This window comes from Lampris incognitus, chromosome 15 (genome assembly GCF_029633865.1).
Source record: "Lampris incognitus isolate fLamInc1 chromosome 15, fLamInc1.hap2, whole genome shotgun sequence".
In the NCBI taxonomy this organism is placed as follows: Eukaryota; Metazoa; Chordata; class Actinopteri; order Lampriformes; family Lampridae; genus Lampris; species Lampris incognitus.
Window position 1 is genome coordinate 12,131,122 of NC_079225.1, and position 24,602 is coordinate 12,155,723.

At 44.4% G+C, this 24,602-nt stretch overlaps 1 protein-coding gene across 1 annotated transcript in view; it reads left to right on the forward strand.

Annotated features, from left to right (window-relative positions):
- Positions 1-24,602, forward strand: part of LOC130125550 (regulator of G-protein signaling 6-like) — a 186,334-nt gene that overhangs the window by 149,217 nt on the left and 12,515 nt on the right. Inside the window, exons 11-13 of the mRNA XM_056295135.1 lie at positions 269-330; positions 9,950-10,060; positions 19,508-19,633. Of these exons, the coding sequence (XP_056151110.1) occupies positions 269-330; positions 9,950-10,060; positions 19,508-19,633 (299 nt within the window). The remainder of the gene's footprint in view (positions 1-268; positions 331-9,949; positions 10,061-19,507; positions 19,634-24,602) is intronic.

Below are 24,602 nucleotides of genomic sequence, written 5' to 3' on the forward strand. Positions count from 1 at the left end.
AAAATTAAACTCGGCTTCAGAAAAAAAAAAGTGTGGCACTTCTGCCTGTGTGTAATATGAAATTGACTTCCCAACAAGTTTAAGCTAAGCTCCTGGGGAAAATGATGAGTTTCTGTTCCTTGGGGATTATGAATTCTGTCACAAGGCACCCATATGCAGATGGAATGAAGGTACATAGAGTACTATTGTGGGTGGGGGGTGGGGTGGGGGTTTCTGCCTATCCAGCAGAATAAAACCGTGACTCCCTCGCTTCTTTGTCCTCTTTCAGATATTATTTCTGAATACCCAGCTCGACCGACACTGTATGAAGATGTCTAAGGTCGCTGAAAGGTAGGGGGATTTGCCGTCCTATCTTTTGGCAAGCTCTTGCATTTGCTTGACAAAATGTACATGTGTCTAATGGCTATTCCATTAAAGTCGGTGAAGGTGGAGATGTTAACATTTTTTACAGGAAGAAAGCCACCCACCGGCTGTCCTATCTACTATCACTGCTTTCAAACGCATGTTCTCTAACATTGCTGGAATGAGTCTTCCGGCACCAGCAGCGGTTTTCCCTGTTCACACACACAGCTTCTATCTGGAAGATTTGGATGGCGTTTATCCACACATGACATGACAGTGTCTTCTTTCTCATTCCCTGCCTGTGTCAGAGGTCTCTATATTGTAAACTACAGCATCTCTAATGTGATTCTTTTATTTACTGATCCATTTATTATTTCAGAATCCTCTATTTTCTATATTATTTAGCATTAGCATTAGCTGTGTGGCAGTGCCGTACAGTTGTTTCTTGATTTCTGTCTGCGCAAACTGAAAGAAACGCTCCTATTTCTAGGTTTTCCCATTTTCCAGACATTTTGAAATATGTTCTTCCTTTTTTGGGGAGGAAGGGGGGGGGTCTCCTAGCCAATTACCCCACTCTTCCAAGCCATCCCGGTTGCTGCTCCACCCCCTCTTCTGATCCGGGGAGGGCTGCAGACTACCACATGCCTCCTCCAATACATGTGGAGTCACCAGCTGCTTCTGTTCACCTGACAATGAGGAGTTTCACCAGGGGGCGACGTAGCACGTGCGAGGATTACACTATGCCCCCCAGTACCCCCTCCCCCCCTGAACAGGCACCCCGACCAACCAGAGGAGGCGCTAGTGCAGCAACCAGGATACACACCCACATCCGGCTTCCCGCCCACAGACACAGCCAATTGTGTCTGTAGGGATGCCCGACCAAGCCGGAGGTAACACGGGGATTCGAACTGATGATCCCCGTGTTGGTAGACAACAGATTAGACCACTACGCTACCCAGACACCCATTACGCTCTTACTTTTCCGGGTCTAAAAAGATTCTCACACTTCATCTGTTGTGCACAAGTCGTGGATGCATTTCCTTGTGATTGGTTCCCCTGCGCCTTCAACAGCGATTTGATACGGCAAACTGATGACCTTTGACACTATCTCGGCGGCTTCTGTAAATGTTACCAGGGTGTGAGTTAGAAATTTTCAGATTCAACTTTTACAGATTATCGACTCCAGCTCACGTTCGCATGCAAGCCCGGCATGTAAAACTGCGGGAAGGTTAATGGGTTAGTCGGCGTGTCTGAATGAGGTTTAGGTTGGCTCCCTGGCCATCCATGATGATGGTGACCTGACAACAAACAAAACTACCCTCCCTTCCCATCTTACCGCTACTAAAACAGTAATATTTAGAGCCAACTTTGGTTTGGGTATATCACTGTTTTTATTCAAGTTTGATATCTGAAGCTGGAAAAATACTTTGATAACATCCTTGATCCCAAACATTTGTCATATTGTGCTTTATAGACGCAATTAAGCCACACTTGGCTCTCCTCCTCAATCTCTGGTTCAACCAGAGGCCAAACTGAGTCATAGAACCACACAAAAGCTACCTAATTGATGCCTCAAGGACTGCTGCTAGTGTTTCTGTGTGTGTGTGTCAAACTGAGTTTATTTGTATAGCCTAGTGCTGGGTGGTATACCGGATGAACCAGAGTACCGGTTTTAATTTCCTGTATGATATGAATTTTTCATATACTGCCATACCGGTGTTGTATGTATGTAATTGCATGAAACCTGGAAAGGGTCAAATTGTGTCGACTGTAGCTAATGTAAACTGTTATATTCGGAGCCACCAAATTGTTAGTTTCTAATTCACCGCTATTGGGAGGCATTTTGCATGCTAATGAAAAAAAAAAAACAACTTTAAACTAGAACGACCAAGACGGTCATTATGACCGTTTTGGATTTTGAAAGTTTAATAACTTTGTGGGGGGGGGGGGGGGGATGCAGACATGCCGCTCCCTGAATTCTCCTAAAATGCATATATTTGCATTTAAAATGAGTTTTAGATCAACTTCACAAAAAAAGTTATGATAAGATCTAAACGACCATGAGGGGTCAAAATGGCCGCTCGTAATTTGCGCGTGATGTCACTATTTATGGCGCGTTTTGGTTATGTCATTTCCTTCGTGAAGTTCGTTGCCCTGTCCTAGAAACACACTAGCGTTCTCCAGTGCAGAGTAATATTGTAAACTTGATTTCTGATTATTGCCAACATGTGTGGTTACAGACGCCGTTACAGACGCACCATGACTACCACCGAGGTGTTGCAGTATTTACAGGCGTTGGACAGCGGCCATTTTAAATTGTTTGGAAAATAATATTAAAAGTTGTTAAAGTGTTAATTTTGGTGTCAGTCGTTTCCTAACAGACATACTAACATATGTAATGCATTAATATCTCAATTGGGTATTTATTTTGACAGACTATAAAGTTTAAAAACCGGCCGTCATTTTGACCGCCCATGGTCGTTCTAAAAACCGACTTCATAGCCAGCTGAGTAAGAGGCTGCACCATGTTTGTTTATGTCCTCAGAGCACTTTAACGGTGTTGCTAAAGTACCGATGCCAGGAGACACTATTCACAAATGAACACAAACAATTTTGTGTTATGTGTTGCTCAAGGGTCAAATATTCATTTCAAAGGTGTCTTGTTTAGCCTGTACACTCGTAACATGTTTTATTTACCAACCTGAAAATGGCTCCCGTGATGCTCCCATTCCAGATTTCATGCTGTTGCATATTTCATACAACGCCGGCGCGGGGCTCTTCCCTCACCACTACTGAGGGAATCCTGATTAGTTTCTTTTCCTCCGCTGGCTTGAATTCAGCAGGTTGTCTCGTCTGAGCTGAGGTTGTAGCTGAATGGTATTTCAGTTATAGTATGGTTCCCCACCCGTCGCTTCGGGCGGACGGAAAAGCTCAAGTCTGGGTGCAAGCCCCCCAAAAAAAAAGGCCCAGCAGATTCCGCTCAAACCGGGATGCCTGAGCCTGTCCTGCTCCCGACAACCAAGGAGTTGTGGCTTAGCGACAGCCCTTTTTATACTTAGATACCTTGGCTTGAAGGATAACATAATGTAATTTAGTACAGGGCTCATTACTTCCTTGTGCAAAAGGACCTTTGAGAAATATCTCCTTGAATAGTTAAATGCTTTGAGTATTTTAGGTCAGGTTATGGTTATAGAACTATATTAGAATATTTTTTTGAAAAGGAAGCAATGTTAAAGTTCTTGGCAAATCTGTTTATTTTCAAGTTCTGTTTTTACTACGCTGCGGTTTGCACAACAAAAATTGTGTACACTCTGCAACCGCTTCATGCGTTCTGATTCGTTCATGTGTTGTTTCACTTTGTGGGGCCAAGCAAACCCCAAAGCCTTCAGTATATACATGATGACTTTAAGATGCTTTTATGTTCTATGTACTCCTGATAGTAGAATAAGCAACTATAAACCTATATAAAAGCCCAGTCAATAAAAAAATACCATGATATACCGCGACACCCCCAGAATCTTGAAAAATACCATGATACAAATTTTTGGTAACACCGCCCAAATCTAGTATAGCACCAGATTAGTCATATTCTTCGAGAAATTTAACTACGAAGGACAGATAAATACAATTGACAACAATGCATGACACCCCATGTCCCTGAACTCTTGGATCCAGATGAGGAAAACCTCACCAGGAGAAAAAAAAACGTTTTAAAAGTAAATGAGAGAAACTTCAGGAAGCGCAGAAGAGAAAGGATCCCTCTTCCAGGATGGATAGGTGCACAGTATAGCGAGCTGGGCAGACAATACGGTATCATTTAGAAGTAAAACACCTGAGAAAAACTTTTAATGACTACTCTTAGTGATAACGAAACAATGCAGAGAGGAAAAATGGATGCTGAGACAGCACTGCATGCAGAAGCACCTGAAGCATCTTTCTCAGACAGCACCACAGAACGGGACTGTCTCATTAAGCATCAGCAACTGATCACAACAGAGTCTTGGAAAAAGACAGGGGCTCTCATACACATGGCAGGTAAACCCAGGCTCAGCACTCGCACAGACAATGACATTGATGCGTATAGTTTGAGTTGTCACAAATAGTAAAAAAGCAGACGTGAAGAAAAGACAAAACACGAGGCAAACATGAGTCTCTGCAGAGGTCAGGGATCTAGTCAGTGGGGACAGAAGATGCAGTGCAGGCAGAAGCCTCTTCAGCAATAGCTTTTCCTTCTGGACTGAGGCCAGCTTCGGCAGAATGCATTTACAAGCGAAAGTATTGTTGCGTCCAAAGACTTTAAACAGTTTATGCGGTTTATACTTTTATTTTCAGTGCATTTTTCATACATGACTAAGTTCTCGGAGTAGAGCCGCTGCTCCTTTGCATCGAAAGGTTTCAGTTGAGGTGGTTCGGGCATCTGATTAGGATGCCTGCTGGGCGCCTTCCTTTGGAGGTTTTCTGGGCACGTCCAACTGGGAGGAGACCCCGGGGTAGACCTAGAGCTCGCTGGAGGGACTACATATCCAATCTGGCCTGGGAACGCCCAGGAGGAGCTGGAGGGCGTTGCTGGGGAGAGGGATGTCTGGAGTGCCCTACTTAGCTTGCTGCCACCGCGACCCGACCCCAGAGAAGTGGCTGGTGATAAGATGAGATGAGATGAACTAAGTTCAGGCTTTTTCACAAAACCCGGGCTTTTAGAGTTGAGATTTAAATTAGCTTGTGTAGAATGCAGCTAGCTGCAGCTAGCTACAGCTAACGTCACCAAACGACTGCGTGTGAGCCAACAATAGACCTAATACTACCGTCATCTCATGTAAATCCTTTATAGTTGATGCTGATGTTACACCATTGCATTATGCTGCTTTGGGATCATGTTGCACGTCAGTCATCTGGGTGTCTCAGTGTTCATAAAATCAGTAACCTTATGAGTGCCCGAAATCCAATGCACTGTATAGTGATTCACTACCGACTGAACTAGGGAACACAACCAGAGTCTGATAGAGGAGACAGAGCAAGTACATGTTGCATTAAACACGATCACAGTAGCACTGTAAAGTCGGAAATAGCGTGGATAGGGAGTCGATGAAGGGAGACTAGGATGGCTGCAACATGTCCAAGTTTAAGAAGCCCCCCCCCCTGCCCCTTTTCTCCTCAGTTGAATTTTTGGCCAGGTACCCCACTCTTCTGAGCCGTTCCGGTCGCTGCTCCACCCCTCTGCCGAGCCAGGGAGGGCTGCAGACTACCACATGCCTCCTCCGATACATGTGGAGTCACCAGCCGGTCTTTTCACCTGACAGTGAGGCGTTTCGCCAGGGGATATAGTGCGTGGGAGGATCACATTATTCCCCCTCCCACCCAAACAGGCGCCTCGACCGACCAGAGGAGGCGCTAGTGCAGCGACCAGGACACATATCCGCACCCGGCTTCCCACCCGCAGACACGGCCAATTGCGTCTGTAGGGACGCCCGACCAAGCCGGAGGTAACACGGGGATTCGAATCAGAGATCCCCGTGTTGGTAGGCAATGGAATAGACCACTATGCCAAGTTTAGGAAGGTTTTAATCAAGACACAAGCAGCAGCATTCTGTACAGTCTGGATGTTTTATATGTTCATACACACAGTAGTGCAGAGAAAATAACATCGTAGCAATCTAGTCTAACAAAGCAGTCTGATTTCACTAATCTGTAACTCAACAGAACGATTTGGATCAAAACCAACCAACATTTCTTCACTGAGGGCCTCTGGGATATAACACAATTATCATGATTTAAATTCAGGCTCTCAAACTGACACCTGTGATGTGCTGTGCCAGCCAGCATCTCTGTTCTGTTGGAGTTAAGAAGTCAGACAACATCCTGTTTTTAACTACAGACAAATAAGACATTTTCCTGAGAGGAGGCATATATAAAGAGAATATCAAAGGCCCATGAGTGCAGGCAGGGTGGAGTGGGTGGAGAAGAGTGTCAGGAGTGATTTTCGACAGAAAGGTAACAGCAAGAGTTAAAGGGAAGGTTTACAAGATGGTAGTGAGACCAGCTATGTTATATGGTTTGGAGACAGTGGTACTGATGAAAAGACAGGAGGTGGAGCTGGAAGTGGCAGAGTTGAAGATGCTAAGATTTTTGTTGGGAGTGATGAAGAAGGACAGGAGTAGGAACGAGTATATTAGAGGGACGGCTCAGGTTGGACAGCTTGGAGACAACGCAAGGGAGGCAAGATTGAGATGGTTTGGCCATGTGTGGAGGAGAGATGCTGGGTATATTGGGAGAAGGATGCTGAATATGGAGCTGCCAGGGAAGAGGAGAAGAGGGAGGCCAAAGAGGAGGTTTATGGATGTGGTGAGGGAGGACATGGAGGTGGCTGGTGTGACAGAGGAAGATGCAGAGGACAGGAAGAGATGGAAATGGATGATCCGCTGAGGCGACCCCTAACGGGAGCAGCCAAAAGTAGTAGTAGTAGTAGTAGTAGTAGATCAAAGGCCCATGGACTGCACCTGGGTTCACCACAGAGTATGTAGAGGTAACATTACCATCAAGATGCATTGTGTCCTTTCAGATAAGTAGGACTTTGGCCAAAAGCTAATCCAGGGATGCCTGCGGCGAGATGTAATAGTATCCACGTATCTCATGGTCAGTAGTGTCAAAGGTCACACTACAATCAGGTAGTGTATACTGAACACTGAACTGGAATCATAATCCACTGCAAGCAGAAGGTCGTTTACCGCTTCTTCAACAGTTTTCATAGATTGAAAAGGCTGAAAAAGTGGTAAATTGTTTTATATCCATGATATATGTATGTTTTCGAAAGAGTGGACAGTTGGAGACGGGTCTATATTTGAGTGCCCTTGGATTAAAGTTTTTTCAATGACAGCAGTTTTAAAGGTGGTAGGGAAAATGTCCATATCGATGAGTATCAATGATCATATTATTATGTTTAATATCAATAATATCCATAGTGTTCAATTTCAGAACTCCCGAAAGCAGCTGAAGATGTCTTAATAGTGCATGTCCGCCCCCCTCCTTTCCTTTTTTTTTCTCCCCAATTGTATCCGGCCAATTACCCCACTCTTCCGAGCCATCCCGGTCGCTGCTCCACCCCCTCTGCTGATCCGGGGAGGGCTGAAGACTACCACATGCCTCCTCCGATACATGTGGAGTCACCAGCCGCATCTTTTCACCTGACAGTGAGGAGTTTCACCAGGGGGACGTAGTGCATGGGAGGATTACACTATTACCCCACAGTTGCCCCTCCCCCCTGAATAGTTGCCCCGACTGATCAGAGGAGGTGCTAGTGCAGCGACCAGGACACATACCCACATCCGGCTTCCCACCCGCAGACACAGCCAGTTGTGTCTGTAGGGACTCCCGACCAAGCGGGAGGTAACAGTGGGATTCGAACTGGCGATCCCCGTGTTGGTGGGCAACGGAATAGACTGCTGCACTACCGCACGCCCCCGGTGCGTGTGTGTTAACTATCACTGTTTTCTTTATCACTGCTCTCTTTTGAAATCTCTCTTTACAGTATGGTATGTTGTTAAATAAGTGAGAAAGAAAGAAAGGCACTTTATTTTGTCATTGTGTTCTTACAACGAATTTCTTCTCTGCATTTAACCCATCCTGTTGTATAGGAGCAACTGAGAATGGTAATGTGTGTTCACGTGTGTGTGTGTGCATGTGTGTCTGTGTGTGTGTGTGTGAAAGAGACAGAGAGAGAGAAAGACAGATAGATACAGGAAATGCTTTTTGCAGTTGAATGTATTCATAAGTGTCACACAGCTCTCATATTCATCACTCATGTGCAGGATTTGTGTATGAATGAAGTATACGAGTGCATAAATGTATTACTGTGTGCATGTGTGTGTGTGTGTGTGTGTGTGTATGCTACTCTAGACTTCCTGTCTGGCTGACACCCATATTTTTGTCCCCCCTCCACCTCTACCGTATGGTCAGTTTGTCATCTGAACCATTACTGTCCAGTATAGCAGCGAGGCCCCAGTGGAGGAGAGGAGTCATGCTCACGCCAGCTAGCTAGTGTCATGCTTACACTAGCTAGCTAGTGTGTTGGGCTGCCTGTGTGGCCATTTAACCCCCTGGCCTCACTTGGACTTGACACATCAACTCCAGCATTTGCATGAAACTACATGACATGTGATATAAAATTTGCTAGGTTGGACACAAATATCAAGCGTAACTAGTTAGGACAATGATTATATAGATTCTTCTGTATGGGGGGAGGGGGGGCAGTGGACATCAAGCCCTTTTCTCCCATGGCTGCGTTAGCATCGACAGCTACACAGGACCTCAGTGACAACATCATTATACTATGTGATGTAATGCTAGCGGAGTGCCACTGATGTGCAAACGTTCTCTAAGCTGCCGGATAAACTGAATTACCTCCACCCATGAATTTGCTCGACTCCCGAGAGGAATTGTGTGGAAAACTTCATTAAGTTCCCATTTCCGCTATTGGAAGAGACATGGCATAAGACAGCAATGTATTCATTGGGAAATATGGTCTTTATATTCTTAAAAAAAGCATATTTCCTTTCATTTTACAACAGCTTAGAAAGCATGTTAATGGGCGTCCGGGTAGCATAGCAGTCTATTCCGTTGCCTACCAACACGGGGCTCACCGGTTCGAATCCCTGCGTTACCTTGGTAACACAGGGATTCGATACCTTGGTTGGTCGGGCGTCCCTACAGACACAATTGGCCGTGTCCGCAGGTGGGAAGCCGGATGTGGGCATGTGTCCTGGTCGCTGCACTAGCGCCTCCTCTGGTCAGTCAGGGCGGCTGTTCAGAAGGGAAGGGGGAACTGGGGGGAACAGCGTGATCCTCTCAAGCGCTATGTCCCCCTGGTGAAACTCCTCAATGTCAGGTGAAAAGAAGCGGCTGGCGACTCCATGTGTATCGGAGGAGGCATGTGGTAGTCTGCAGCCCTCCCCGGATCGGCAGAGCGGGTGGAGTAGCGACCGGGACAGCTTGGAAAATAGGGTAATTGGCCAAGTACAGCTGGGGGAAAAAGAGCGGGGGGGGGAAGCCCCCCACTCAAAAAAGAAAGCATATTACCTCAGTGTTACAATGCTGTGGCAGGACAGGTAGATTGTAGAAGTATAAATTCTACTATGGTGAACATGGAAGAGGAAAGCAAGGGTCACTAGGCACGAGTCAGTTCAGGATCTGGAGGTAAGGCTGGGCAAGTGGCTTTAATGTAGTATTGTTCTTATAGTATAAAGTCTCTGAATGTATAACATTACTGTACAGTAGATGGTCTACCTGTGCCAAACATCGCTTCTTATTTCTTGCTCGAGTGCTCAGGGAATTAAAAATACATGGAGTGAGATGATGTGAGGACTTTGGCACTGTGCGTTGGAAGATTTATGGTACAGTAATAGCTTCTCGGTGCCACCTTTCTATTTCTATTCTGAATAGAGGTAGGAAAAATGCAAAGGGTTTTCCATATATAAAGTTCCCGTATTACAAATGAAGAGAACAATAATATCGCCTTCTCACTGGTTATGACCCACTCCAACTTGTGCTGTGTGTGTGTGTGTGTGTGTGTGTGTGTGTGTGTGTGTGTGTGTGTGTGTGTGTGTGTGTGCACCAGTTTGATGAGTTATACAGAACATTACATGGAGTACGACCCTTTCGTGACGGCTCCAGAACCTTCCAACCCGTGGACCAGTGACGACTGCGCCTTCTGGGATCTGGAGGCCAGGTACGTGTTATGATCAGAACCAGAACTGAGTTTAGTGGCAGAATTCGAACCATAGTAAAAAAGTACAGGGCGTCGGGGTAGCGCAGCGGTCTATTCCGTTGCCTACCAACACGGGGATTGCCGGTTCGAGTCCCCGTGAAGGGGGGGACCTGAACCTCGTCCTCTAGAAGGCACCCGGGTTTACATTGATGACTTGGTTGCGTGGGGCTCTATACTACAACAACACAATGAGAGACTGTTGAACCTCCTGCAGAGAATCCAGCTGAGTGGTCTGACACTGAACAAAAACAAAATGTCAGTTCGGGGCAACAGAGGTCACTTTCTTAGGTGACAAGCTGTCTGGAGAAGGAGTGGGACCAGACCGGTCCAAAGTACAGGCCATTCTGGACATGCCCCCACCTACAGACAAGAAGGGAGTCCTGCGAGCCATGTGTGTGGTGAATTTCCTAGGCAAGTTCTTCCCGAATCTCTCTGCAAAAACGGTCTGTATGCTGCACAAAGGCAAAGCGTTCAAGTGGACTGCTACCTCCGGCTTGGTCGGGCGTCCCTACAGACACAATTAGCCATGTCTGCAGGTGGGAAGCCGGATGTGGGTATGTGTCCTGGTCGCTGCAGTAGCGCCTCCTCTGGTCGGTCGGGACGCCTCTTCAGGGGGGAGGGGGAACTGGGGGGGAGTAGCGTGATCCTCCCACGTGCTTCATCCCCCTGGCGAAACTCCTCACTGTCAGGTGAAAAGAAGCGGGTGGTGACTCCACATGTGGTAGTCTGCAGAATCTCCCCGGATCGGCAGAGGAGGTGGAGCAGCGACCGGGACAACTCGGAGGAGTGGGGTAACTGCACGGGTACAATTGGGGAGAAAAAGAGGGGGGAAAGAGGGATTTTAAGTGCAATATATTCACATAGATTAAAAAAGTAACTGTGAAATAAAAGTATTAGCTGAAGCACTTACCTAGCACGTGTAGCACGCATCGTTCTTCTATTTGATATGAAATAACTCATGGATCTGTACAAGGAACTAATTTCCTCGCTCACTCATCAGAAACTCACAGTTAGTTTGAGAAATTACAATTGTTTTTTAGCAATTTCAAATACAATGTAAACATGAACAACTGGGTGTTCAGCCCCCCGTGAGTCCCTGTCAGATCGAACACACCATTTTAAGGTCTTTGTAAGCCTCATGTCTGCTGGACGCATGTAGAATAAGGGTGTGTGTCCAGCGGGGACGGTTTTCAGGGATGAAACATGTCATAGATGCAGATCTGTGACACTTCGTGTCCTCGTTTGAATAATGGAAGATTTTGTTCAGCCTCCATTAGCCGTGCCTGATCCTAGAGACATCTTCCAAGGGTCGATATCTCCCTTGTAATCGATAAATTCTTCTTATTATTATTATTGTTATCATCCATCCATCCATCCATTATCCAAGCCACTTATCCCAATCAGGGTCGCAGGATGATGGAGCCTATCCCATTATTATTATCATCATAACCATTATGGCGGCACGGTGGCGCAGTGGTTAGCGCAGTTGCCTCACAGCAAGAAGGTCCTGGGTTCGAACCCTGGGGTAGTCCAACCTTGGGGATCGTCCCGGGTCGTCCTCTGTGTGGAGTTTGTATGTTCTCCCCGTGTCTGTGTGGGTTTCCTCCGGGGGCTCCGGTTTCCTCCCACAGTCCAAAGACATGTAGGTCAGGTGATACAGCCAGATTAAATTGTCCCTAGGTATGAATGTGAATGTGTGTGTGTGTGTGTGTGTGGGGGGGGGGGGATTTGTGTGTGTGCCATCCCTGTGATGGACTGGCAGCCTGTCCCGGGTGTCTCCCCACCTGCTGCTCAATGACTGCTGGGATAGGCTCCAGCATCCCATGACCCCGATTGGGATAAGCGGTTTGGATAATGGATGGATGGATGGATGGATTATGACTATAATTATGATTATTATCATTATTTATCAAACATCCACCCTAAAAATGAATTTGCATGTGGTATCAAAAGCACATTAGAGAACTTGATTGATAGTACTGCTCTGGCTCCTACTAAATCCAGGAAAGGTAATTAGTTTGTATGAGAAGCCTTTTTATGAAGGATTGACATATAGATTATCGCCCTGTTCCTCTGAAATCATTATGATATTCCGCTGATATTATCAATCCAAAGCAAATATTACAGATCAAATGATCATCCCCAGTGTGTTGCAGACTAATATAGCAAAATGTCAAGCTATTGACTTTGTGATTATCCAGAGATATGAAGGCAGGAGAGCTGAGGTATTATCTCCTACAGGGGTCGGCTATATACTATCTCACCACTTTCTATTGTCCCTTGAACTCCCCTTGTCTTGTTGAATTATGCAGGAATTAATTAGGAAAGGCGTTTAATCACGGTGCCCGATGTCGCTTAATAATTCACCTGAATTGATTAATTACGGGTTAGGAGAAAATGTCCCGCCCGAAAATTAAAATAATTGGATGTCAGATGAATGTTGTTATAATACGGAACTTTCCAGACACCGATCTCCCGGCACGGCACCATCATCCCTTCTCGCGCACTCAGAGGCCAATCCAATTTTGGATTTTAATGTCCTGCTCCTTCCTCCATACTCATTTGTCAAACATCTCACTTCCCCTCTCACCTCGCTCTCTCTAAGCAATTATCTCCACCAGGCGGGTAGCGAGTGTGTGTGTGTGTGTTTGTATGTGTGTGTGTGTGTGTCTGCTGTTAATCTCACATACTACTGTGCCTATCAACCTAATATTTTTGCACAGTAATGACTGTATGACAAAGAACTTCTGGTTGTTGCGGTGATTCAAAACCTTTGAAAAACATTTGTTCTCGCTACCGCCGATCCCTCTCTTCAGTCACCCTCTCTCACTCTCTCTCTGTCTTTCTCTCTCTTACTCGCTCTCTCTCACTCTCTCTTACTCTTTCACTCTCTCTCTGTCTTTCTCTCTCTTACTCGCTCTCTCTTTCACTCTCACTCTTACTCTCTCTCACTCACTCATTCTCTCTTACTCTCTCTCTCTTTCACTCTCACTCTTACTCTCTCTCTCTTACTCGCTCTCACTTTCACTCTCACTCTTACTCGCTCTCACTCACTCATTCTCTCTCGCTCTCTCTCTCTCTCGTTTGAAGCCACAGCTGACCTGACTGCTTTTCCGCAACAATGGCGCAGGGGAAGCTACAAAATGGTTGCATAGCAAACCCTTTCTTTTTGGGAAGTGCAGGTGTGACCGGTGTACTTTTTCATTGTGTTGTGTAGGAAAACAGGACAGCTTCTCTCATGCATGGGATCTGTATTCTGTCGCATATAAACAAAACAGGACAGGTTTCAGAAAACGTCAGATCAGCTCCTGCTGTAGCCTCTTTCTACATGTCCAAAGCAGGAAAGAGCGCATAGCTAGCAACACAATTTTTTTTTACAAAAAGAAATAAAACATACCTGTTGCGTATAAACAAAACAGGACAGGTTTCAGAAAACGTCAGATCAGCTCCTGCTGTAGCCTACGCAAGAATTGGGACCCACATTAGACATAAGACACATTAGGACTGGATAAAATGCATTACAGGGGCAGACAAAAATGAACACGTACCTCTTTCTACATGTCCAAAGCGGGAAAGAGGCAGAAGTCAGGGGGAACATACGTTTTGTAGCTACTAACAGGAAATGAGGTCACAACAGGGAGGGGCTACTAACAGGAAATGGTGTCACAACAAGGAGGGGCTACTATAAGCGTTTCCTGATGATATAATAAAATAACAATGTTGGCAATGAAAATAATAATAATCATGTGGTAGTACTTTGTGTAATTATATAACATTTTTTGGTTATGACGTTTTTAACCATGCTACACAGGTTCATATTCGACTTGGTTGCATTCGTGCGAGGGTCCGTCTAGGAGGCTGCACATCCACAGGCTGGCAAGGAAAATATTTCAATTAGGCTACGATCACACATGCGTGAATGCAGGCGAATGACTATTGCCTGCTGAAGCGAAATTCATGTTTCCTCGTGCTGAATGTGGGCAGTGCAACATGTAGCACATGGAGAACAGTATGCTGATTTGTAGTGCGTTTGAGCGGTTGTTGGTTTTGCAATGGGAAAATGTACACTGAAGTCCAAAGATATATGTTTTCACTTGTCTCACTTGTACATGTTATCATAGTTTTATGGACAAATACGGAGGAAGAACATTGCTATACAAATTATTTGTATACCGCAAAATATGAATTGATGTTATTAGTAAATGTATTTACGTTCAATGCCTGTCTCCCAACTCACTGCCAATCAGGCAGCATGTCTCTCGTGGGGCAATTTGTAGTTTTTTTGGGTAATGCCACGATCATCCATCCATTATCCAAGCAACTTATCCTGCTCAGGGTCACGGGATGCTGGAGCCTATCCCAGCAGTCTTTGCGGCAACAATCAAAGTCTCCTCTATCCTAGCTATCTAAGAAAACTACAGCCAGTTATAGCCAAGTGGATGGGTGGGTGGATGGGTCAACCACAAACTTCTTTGCTATTGGTTGTGGCTGCAAATTCGCCGGTCAAAGTTCACCAAAGTTGAACTCAACATGAAGTGAAGACGCACATTTCTTTCGCCGTCGGAAGCAAATGTTTTATTCACCTCTTCGCCCTTATAGAATGGAAGTGAACGAGAGGTCAACATTCACCAGTGTTAATTTCACGCATGTGTGACCGTGTTCTCATGCATTTGGTCAAACTCGTCTATGTGTGTTTGTGTGTCTGTCCGGGTCTAATCTCATAAGCTACTGGACCTATCAGCCTAAATATTTTTGTCCATCTGGACTCATCCTCATAATTGTGGATGTAACTTGATATGCACAACTTGAAACTTTTCACCCATTTGCTGGTAGGTGCAGGTGAAAGTCTGCCGACACTTCTGTGCAGGTTGACATTTATCCGTGGTGAATCTTGCAGGCATCGCGAAAAATATGCCATTGTCAATAGCACACGCCAACAAACAAGAAACTGGTATGACCGCTGCAGTAGAAACCGGAAGTCAGTGGACTACAGCTATGCACAGGGTCGATTGGGAGAAGTATGCTGACGATGGAGCTGCAGGGGAAGAAGAAAAGAGGAAGGCTAAAGAGGAGGTTTATTGATGTGGTGAGGGAGACCATTCAGGTGATTGCTGTGGTAGAGGGAGATGCAGAGGACAGGAAGAGATAGAAATGGATGGTTCGCTGTGGCGACCCCTAGTGGGAGCAGCTGAAAGAATAGCAATAATAATAATAATGATTGATTGAGTGAAGAAGAAAAGGAAGAAATGATAGATAGAAACGATCATGCTAATATTATGAAGCTAGAGAGTAAGAAGAGAGCTTTAGGCTCTTTTCTACAGGGGAAGCAAAGGTGGAGCCTTGATGAAAGCACTGGTTTCCGCATTAAAGGACATAGATACTCCTATGTCCTTTTTCTTTCAACTGGAAGAGAAAACAAGGGGACAAAATCTGATGCTCCATCTTAAGCGGCCCAATGGGGATATTAAAGAAGACCCTTTTGAAATGAGAAAACTGGCTATAGATTTTTATGAGGACCTTTTTAGTGCTGGAAGTTGTGACCCCTCTTCAGTTTAAGCGATACATGAAGGACTACCTATGATGAAGCCGGAACAAGTAGGTTCTCTTGAAGCTTACATGATATTAGAGGGAATGTTCAAAGCAGTTTAGCAAATGTCGTATGGACGCTTTCCTGCTATTCATGGTCTCCCGTCAGCATTTTATAATCCTTTTTGAGGACTAGTTGGAAAAGATTCATGGGAGGTTTTTAAAGAATGTTTTAGCTCTGGGAGTTTAACTTTGACAAGGGTAGTTCTTTCATTATTACCAAAGAATGGGGACCTTAGTTTATTGAAAAATTGGAGGCCTGTCTCATTATGCACTGATCATAAAATTGTCAAGATGTCTTTCAAATAGATTAAATTAAAAGAATATATGGATACTGTAGTACATATAAATCAAACATATTGTGTGCCTGAAGGTATGGCAATGGACAATTTATTTTCAATGCATGATATCGGTATGTCACCTATATGATATGTCATATATAATGATATGTCAGGAAGGGCATTCGACATAAAATTTTGTCAAATCAGTATGCGAATTGACAAGACCATACCGGATCAGTTGAGGCCTGCATTGCTCGCATTAACAGTGGCCAGCATTGGTGCTGTGCCCTCACAGGGTCCTGATCTGATGGAAACTGTAAAATCTGCTGTGGCGACCCCTGAAAAAGAGGTAAAAGCTGAAAGAAGAAGAAGATATCGATATGTCAACTAAGCAGGAACTCAGTCTTGGTTTGTTATCCCTTGATCAGGAGAAAGCAGTTGATAGGATTGATCATGAACACTTGTTTAAAACTGAGAGTTTTTGGTTTTTGTGACGTTTATTTCTTGGGTTAAATTATTATACTTTGGGGCCTCTGTTATTTCAAAAGTTGGTGGTGGACTTGTCCGGTGAAAGTCTTCAGAGGGGCAAGAAAAGGTTGCCCCTTATCAGGGCAGTTGTACTCACTGACAATAGAGCCCTTGTTAAATAACCTTAGGCAGGATCTACTGGGTTAATTGTTTCAGGAAGTAAGTGAACAAGGTACCATAGCTTTGTCTGCTTATGCAGATGATGTAACTGTGTTTAGGGCAGGAAGATGTTGGGAATCTTGTTTGTAGCTTAACAGTCTATGAACGAGAATCATCTGCCAACGTAAACTTGGAAAAAAGTGCAGGATATGTGATGAGTCAGTGGCAACAAAAAGCACTGCCAAATTTTCCAGAAGGATTAGAGTGGAGTAGGGAGGGGATGAAATACTTAGCAGTTTTTCTAGGTAGTGCTGACTTTCAAAAGAAAAACTGAGAATGGATTGTAGAGAAGGTTAGTGCCAGGTGTCTTGATGGACTTGGTTCATGCCCCAGTTATCATACAAGAGGACAGTTCTGGTTGCAAATAACCTGATTGCCTCAATGCTCTGGCACTGATTCACTGTCTTGGAGCCACACGACACACAGGTTAAGGAGGATCAGAAGAAGCTGGTGAATTTTTTTTCTGGTAGTGATATCATTGGACAAACTTGCTGTTTTGTTTTTACTTCTGTGTGAAAGAGGTCATTTTACTTACGTAGTCGTATTACAGTTTTTCGTCTACAGACAACACAGCATCTTCTGTACAGAGGAGATTTGGCGTGGAAAAAAATAGCCTGTTTACTCTTACCAAAGTTGGAAATCTGAGCTACGATAAACATCTTGTTCTGATGAGACTGGGAGAAAAGGACTTGTCTGAGGGCAGACGTTTTTATCAAGCAGTTCTTAATGCTTGGAGCAAGGTCATAAAGGCTCAGAGAGATGCTACGCAGTTTTGTGGTTATGTAGGAGAGAAACCACTGTTTTACAATCCCTTCATACAGAACAGGATATTGAGCTCTGTAAGTGTTAAAAGGGCTTTTGTAAGGTCTGGACTAGTGAAGCTGACCAATTTAAGGACAGGAAGGGCATGGAAATCAGCTGAAGCACTGATTGAGGAAACTGGAATTAAGTCAATTAATCTGTTGCAGAGACTGTTGGGTGAAGTGGTGTCTTCACTTCCTGGTGCTTTTAAAGAGGCATTAAGGATGGAATCTTTCCTGGGTGAGCATGGAGGGGAAATCCTCCTCCAATCTCTGGTTATCTCTGCTGCAGTAGAGGAGCAGGATGAAGAGGAATGGGCACTTCTTTCCTTTTTCCTGGAGACATCAAAGAAGGCTTTATATTGTCAGTGTCAAGGTAATTCACAAGGCGACATTGGTTGGACTGCAGGAGTCAAGGTGGTCGGGTTTATTTACACAAGGCTCATCTCCCAGAGGATGGTGGAGGTCCTTGTGCAAAGCTCCTATAGAGAAACGCACTGTGGCTCTCCAGTGGAGAATAGTACACGGGGCCATGGTTACAAATAGACATGTGGCACGTTTAGATCCCAGAACAGGTAGTATGTGTCCTTTCTGTCAGGAGGAAGAAACTCTACAACATCTGTGGCTGAAGTGTTGTAGGCTAAGAAGTCTGTTTGAATGATTACAGAAATGGTTCGGGGATTTTGAAGAGATGTTAAGGGATGTGATTTTTATTTTTGGCCCAAAGTACAAAGTGTCAAATCAAAGACATATTAGTTTACTTAATTGTTTTGAAAGGTCAGACTAAAATGAGTATTTGCCTTACAAAAAGAAATAAAATGCAGGGATTAGGGTTGGTTGACCAGGTTTCTATGACCAAAGGATTAGTGGTAGCTCACCTGAGAACAGAGTTTGCATATTGTAAATGATTCATGTCTAAAGGAATTTGTTGAAATGTGGGGACAAGGAGATGGTTTATGTAGTGTGTTTGATGACTCACTACAGTCTTTTTAAATGGCGATCATAATAAATGATTGTTAATTGTGGAGTAGGAATGTATGTACACATACACACACACACACACACACACACACACACACACACACACACACACACACATATATACATATACATATATGTGGGGCAACAGGGTGGCCTAGTGGTTAGCACTGTTGCCTCACAGCAAGAAGGTCCTGGGTTGGAAACCCAGGTCCTTTCTGTGTGGAGTTTGCATGTTCTCTCCGTGTCTGCGTGGGTTTCCTCCGGGTGCTCCGGTTTCCTCCCACCATCAAAAAGACATGCATGGTCGGGTTAATACTCCTGTCTGTGCCCCTGACCAAGGCAATGGAAAGAAGAACTGGAGCTGGTCCCTGGGCGCTGCAGCTGCCCACTGCTCCTATATCATCATCATCATCATAGTCATCAACGCTCACTCAGGGTCAAGTATGACTGTCCTCCTTCTAGGTCCTTGTGGGTATCCTTGCAGGAGGACACCTGCACAAGACAGATTTTTACATGGAGTGGCTGATGCGCCTGCAGCCACCACATGGTCCTTGACAGGGGGTGGTCAGAGGCCAGTGGCATGGAGAACCAAGACAATTGGGGAGCAGCCTCTGTTGCAGCCTTCATCCGCCTTCACTGCTGTTGTGACTTTGAGACATCTTGCTCCAGCTCTGCCGTTGAGGTTTTTGTTGGATCGTGCATCACCTGAAGCCGCCCCCTGGACCTATCCAACTTGGGTGACCCTACCAGGAGCCAAGCTCCGGATGGAATAGCTCTTGGGATCATTGATACATGCAAGCTTCTCCACCACGACAAGGTGGCGATCCAGGAGAAGTCCTATAAGAATACAATTCGTTGTACGAATACAACGTCATTCAAAGTGGCTTTCATATACACGGCAATATTAGTGTTTGTGAGATTTTGTGTTTTGTAGTGGTTTTTGTTTTGTTTTTTTTCCTTCTCTTTTTGTATTTATTGGGCTATATTGAGATGTTTTAATTTAAGTTGTTGTGCCAATAAAGAATTGGTTAAAGGTATCCCTCTCTCTCTCTCTGTCTTCCTCTCTCTCTCAGTAAGGAGCCCAGTCAACAGCGAGTGAAGAAGTGGGGTTTCTCTCTGGAGGAGGCCCTGAAGGACCCAGCAGGACAGGAGCTGTTCCTAAAGTTCCTGGAGTCAGAGTTCAGCTCAGAGAACCTGCGGTAAGCACCTACACTCTCAACCTGAAGAGAAAATTGGGTCAAAAACAAGTAGAGATCAAATCCCTGTGTTACCTTCGACTTAGTCGGGCGTCCCTACAGAGTGTGTCCTTGTCGCTGCAGTAGCGCCTCCTCTGGTCGATCGGGGCGCCTCTTTGGTGGGGAGGGGGAACTAGGGGGAATGGCGTGATCCTCCCACGTGCTACGTCCCCCCGGGGAAACTCCTCACTGTCAGGTGAAAAGAATTGGCTGGTGACTCCACATGCGTCCTGATGCATGTGGTAGTCTGCGGCCCTCCTTGGATCGGCAGAGGGGGGTGGAGTAGCGACCGGAACGGCTCGAAAGAGTGGGGTAATTGGCCAGATACAATTGGGGATGAAGGGGGGGGGCAAGTAGAGAGATTAGAGGAAGCACACGAGAAGTCAAACAACTAAATAAACCATATGAACACATGAAACCAAGGATAAATCCATCCATCCATTATCCAGACCGCTTATCCTGCTCTCAGGGTCATGGGGATGCTGGAGCCTATCCCAGCAGTCATTGGGCGGCAGGCGGGGAGACACCCTGGACAGGAACAAGCATAAATATTTGAAAATATTTTATTAAAGTTGAAATGTATGACATTTCTCCCCTAATAGATCATGAATTTATCCCATCTGCTGGATAAACACAGCTGCAGCTAACACAATAAAATAGTCTGGTGTTTAGTTATTCAGTGATCAAAATTAAATGTTGCCTGTGTCATTTTTACTATAATTTTTAACCATAGATCACAAAAAAAAAATCTATTAACATTTCAAGAATATTTCCTATAAACAATAATATGTGCTTATATCAACAAATTTTTACGTGAAATATAAAGCTAGGAAGTCAATGAAGCACTTTCACTGCATGAAAAACTGGATTTTCGGCCCTGTGAATGTCTGCCAACCACACTCAGTCCCAGCAGTTGATGGCTACAGCCGGTACAGTCCGTGTTTGCCTGTGCCATGTATTGCTGAGAATGAATCACTGGCAGCGGGGGGAGAGCGGGAGGAGGGCAGCGTGGCGGAGCGCAGGTGTGAATGACTCTAATTAGCATCTGAATAGCAGTGAAACCTGGTCTGGCTAGAAACTGCCTCATTTAGACATTCAAGCATTCGATGAAACCACAGACTTTTAAAAGAAAAATCACTCATGATTAGTTGATAGACATCTTGCTATTGGCCACCCTGGTTCAGTATAATACAGGCTTGGGTAACCCCCTCCCTTACAATAATAATAATAATAATTTAATTCATGTGATGTTATGTATTGTATATATTCATGTTATTGTATCCTGTGGGCTACACCATAACCAATGACATGAATCACTGGGGAAAGAAAAACAAACATTTCCGAGGAATATGTTGAGTAAAAGGCGACACGGTGGCACAGTGGTTAGCGCGGTCGCCTCACAGCAAGCAGGTCCTGGGTTTGAGCCCCGGGGTAGTCCAACCTTGGGGGTCGTCCTGGGTCGTCCTTTGTGTGGATTCCCTCTGGGTGGCTCCAGTTTCCCCAATAGTCCAAAGACATGTAGGTCAGGTGAATCGGCCATACTAAATTGTCCCTAGATGGCCTGTCCAGGGTGTCTCCCCGCCTGCCGCCCAATACTGCTGGGATAGGCTCCAGCATCCTGCGACCCTGGTTGGGATAAGCGGCTTAGATAATGGATGGATGGATGGATGAGTAAAAGTAAAAGCTTTATTGAGACCTTAGCAAATGGAAAAACACAACTGTGAGTAAAAAAAAAAAACGAAGTAAACAAAGAAATCCAGTAGCCAGCCGCTGTCTGGAACAAGAGTTAGCCTACAGCTGGATCTGGGGCATCAGCCTTGAAATTACTTTGCCGCCTCCGAGTCGAATGTATTTGATGGCATTGTGTCCGAAAGTGCTGCAGACATCTGTGATGTGTAGCCGTGTACTTTGGATTAGCAGCCATTGTTGCCTGAAGTGTGGCACACAGGTCGGCAAGCTCCTGGCTACGTAAGCATAGAGGCCCCACAATCCACCCAGACACCCCCCGTCAAAGGTGCCGTCCTCCTCGTCGGACATCATATCAATCACGATGTCCCTCCATAAGTCCATGTCATCTGCTGTTAGTACACTCCGGCTCGCTTCCAGCAGCTATAAACACAATCAGTACTGAAAATACAAGTACTGCGCAATGCATCGTGTGTTGCCACAATACATCTACTAGTGTTAACTGAAAAATAATCTCACATTGACCAACAACAAATCTTACCCTCTACCATCTTCTCGGTCAAATCCTGGCTGAAGTCTTCATGGCGACCGATTGAGCCACAAGGTGCAGATGGCTGTACAAGAAGTTCCTGTGTACTGTCTCATAATAGGTCTTACAGGCAGCTGGAAAACAATTAAATTATGTTATAAATTATAAAACGGAATTAGCCAAGCTAATTCATCATAAAATAATTTTTGGTAACACTTTAGTATGGGGAACATAAAAAAACTTAATTACTAGTGAATTAGTAATGATCAAGATGTCACTTTAGTATGGGGAACATATTCTAAGTAACAAAAACTTAATTTACAGTAATTTAACACTATGAACACTTGTAGTTTTGTGTTTTGTTATGTAAGAACAGACCATATTCATTAAGCGTTAGTAAGGGAGAATAACTCTTCTTGTGGTACTACCACCTTATGGTGGTCCATACTAAGCAAAGCATATTGAGATGGTACTACTAATAAGCAATAATTCTGAGGTTATAGAGGGAAAACTCATAGTTAATGGCTTACTAGTTGTATAATAAGGCCATGCAGAATAAGGCATTAATGAGTACGTAATAATGACCAATTAAGAGCCAATATGTTGCTAATTTGCATGCTAATAAGCACCTAATTAATGGTGACTACGTTCCCCATACTAAAGTGTTACCTAATTTTTTTTTTTAAATCACAGTAAAAATAATTTACATAGAATGACGTCATTATCCACACTGCGCAAATCCAGATTTACAGTTAGAGCTCTGTAGCGCCGCATTATGTAATAACGCCGCATTATGTAATAATGTAATACATTTTCATATCATTATGTAATAACGCCACGTTTTTTTCAAATCAAGACATACATTTTGGTGGTTTATTACATAATGCACCAGATTATTACATTTTCTTCATAAAAAAGTGTAACATCCGCATTTTGTAATAAGTTATTACATATTGCACCGGTTATTACAAAATGCGGATGTTACACTTTTTTATGAAGAAAATGTAATAATCTGGTGCATTATGTAATAAACCACCAAAATGTATGTCTTGATTTGAAAAAAACGTGGCGTTATTACATAATGATGTGAAAATTTATTACATTATTACATAATGCGGCGTTATTACATAATGCGGCGCTACAAGCTCCCGCCAAATAAGAAGCAACTGCCTCGTTGTGAGGACAGCTCAGTCTGTGAAAACAAGATGAAAACAGTCCAGAGAACGGATAGATTAACTTCTTTCTTTCTTTGTAATCTCCCCTTTGTTCCTGTTCGTAGCGCCTGCACTTTGCCTCTGGAGGCGGGGAGACGACGCGCCGCTTCTGTGCTGCCCCCTTAAGACAGCTGGCAGAGTGTCGGCTGTGTGACGCGGTTTGTCTCATGTGGCTTGCCGTAGTTTGAGTTTTGGACCCGGGGTGGTGGGGGGGGGGGTTTAGTTGTGCTTACAGAGCTTTGCGAGCGCCGCGGTTGCTCTTTGTTCATTTTCTCTGCCTGAACACTAGATGGCGTATGTCAGTAAGTAATCAGCGTTGTTTGATTTGTGCGCTTACCCGTTTTGTGACCATCAACTGTGATAGTTATTTGTAGTTATCCGCAACACTTTTGAATATGTTAAAAAGCTAAACCATGGCGATGCTAATCGCGCTAGCTTATCTACGTGTTTCCTGATGTGAAGTTAGCATTCATGCTAAGCGCTAGTTAACCGTTATAGCTAATTGATGATGACTTGGTGTTTGTTGGCGTGAGAGCAAGAGGGAAACACATTATAATTGGGAATTTGTATTATTTCTGTGTTTCAGTTTCACAGTGCTTCTGACACAAACATGCTAAACTTACCTGCTGCCTCCTGGATGTTTATTAAGGAACCCATCTGCCAAGCTAGCCATCGTGTCCATGTGCAGAGAGGGGCAGAATAACTTCCTATAAACTCAACTCAGCTCGGCACAAAACTTCATTGCAGACTCAGGGTCCATAACAGACAAAGGCATGGTAAAAAATTTTAAAAAAGAAGTCATAAAAGATAAGAGCCATTGGTAAAAGATAAACCCAAGACTATACATAGAGTAAACACAATAAAATAACATAAAAGGAACAAATCGGTGTCTTCTTGTATCCGTCCATCCGTCTTACCCGTAACCTTTGTTTTTCCATCATGTGATGAAACTAATTAGAGTTCTTCCCGACATCTTGATTCTTGACAGTCAGTTCTGATCTCTTTTCCCCGGCCTACTGGCCTCATTCAGGGACAACTGGAGACCTGTGTCCTCACCATGGCTGTGTAGGGGAAAACATCTTGCAAAACCTAAAAATAAATCTCTCAGTCTGTGTGTGTGTGTGTGTGTGTGTGTGTGTGTGTGTGTGTGTGTGTGTGTGTGTGTGTGTGTGGCCATTTTACAAAAGAAAAAAAAAGTCTGTTTCTCATGAAAATCTTGTGAATGTGTCAGATTCATCCCACATGTAGACTGGTAAACAGATATATTACGTTAGCTCCTTATGCACCAACTAAGATGGGTGTGTGGGCAGATAGAGAACAAATATGAACAAATAACTGTAAGCACTATTTAAAATGAGGGAGAAACGGAGAATGAGAACGGTTCAGGTCCAATCAAGATGACTAAGAACCACGGAGCCTGGCATATGACCAGGTAGATAGGATGGAGGTCACAGATACCTCTGAGCTACTGCAAGAGATAAAACCCACGCTTATACACACACAC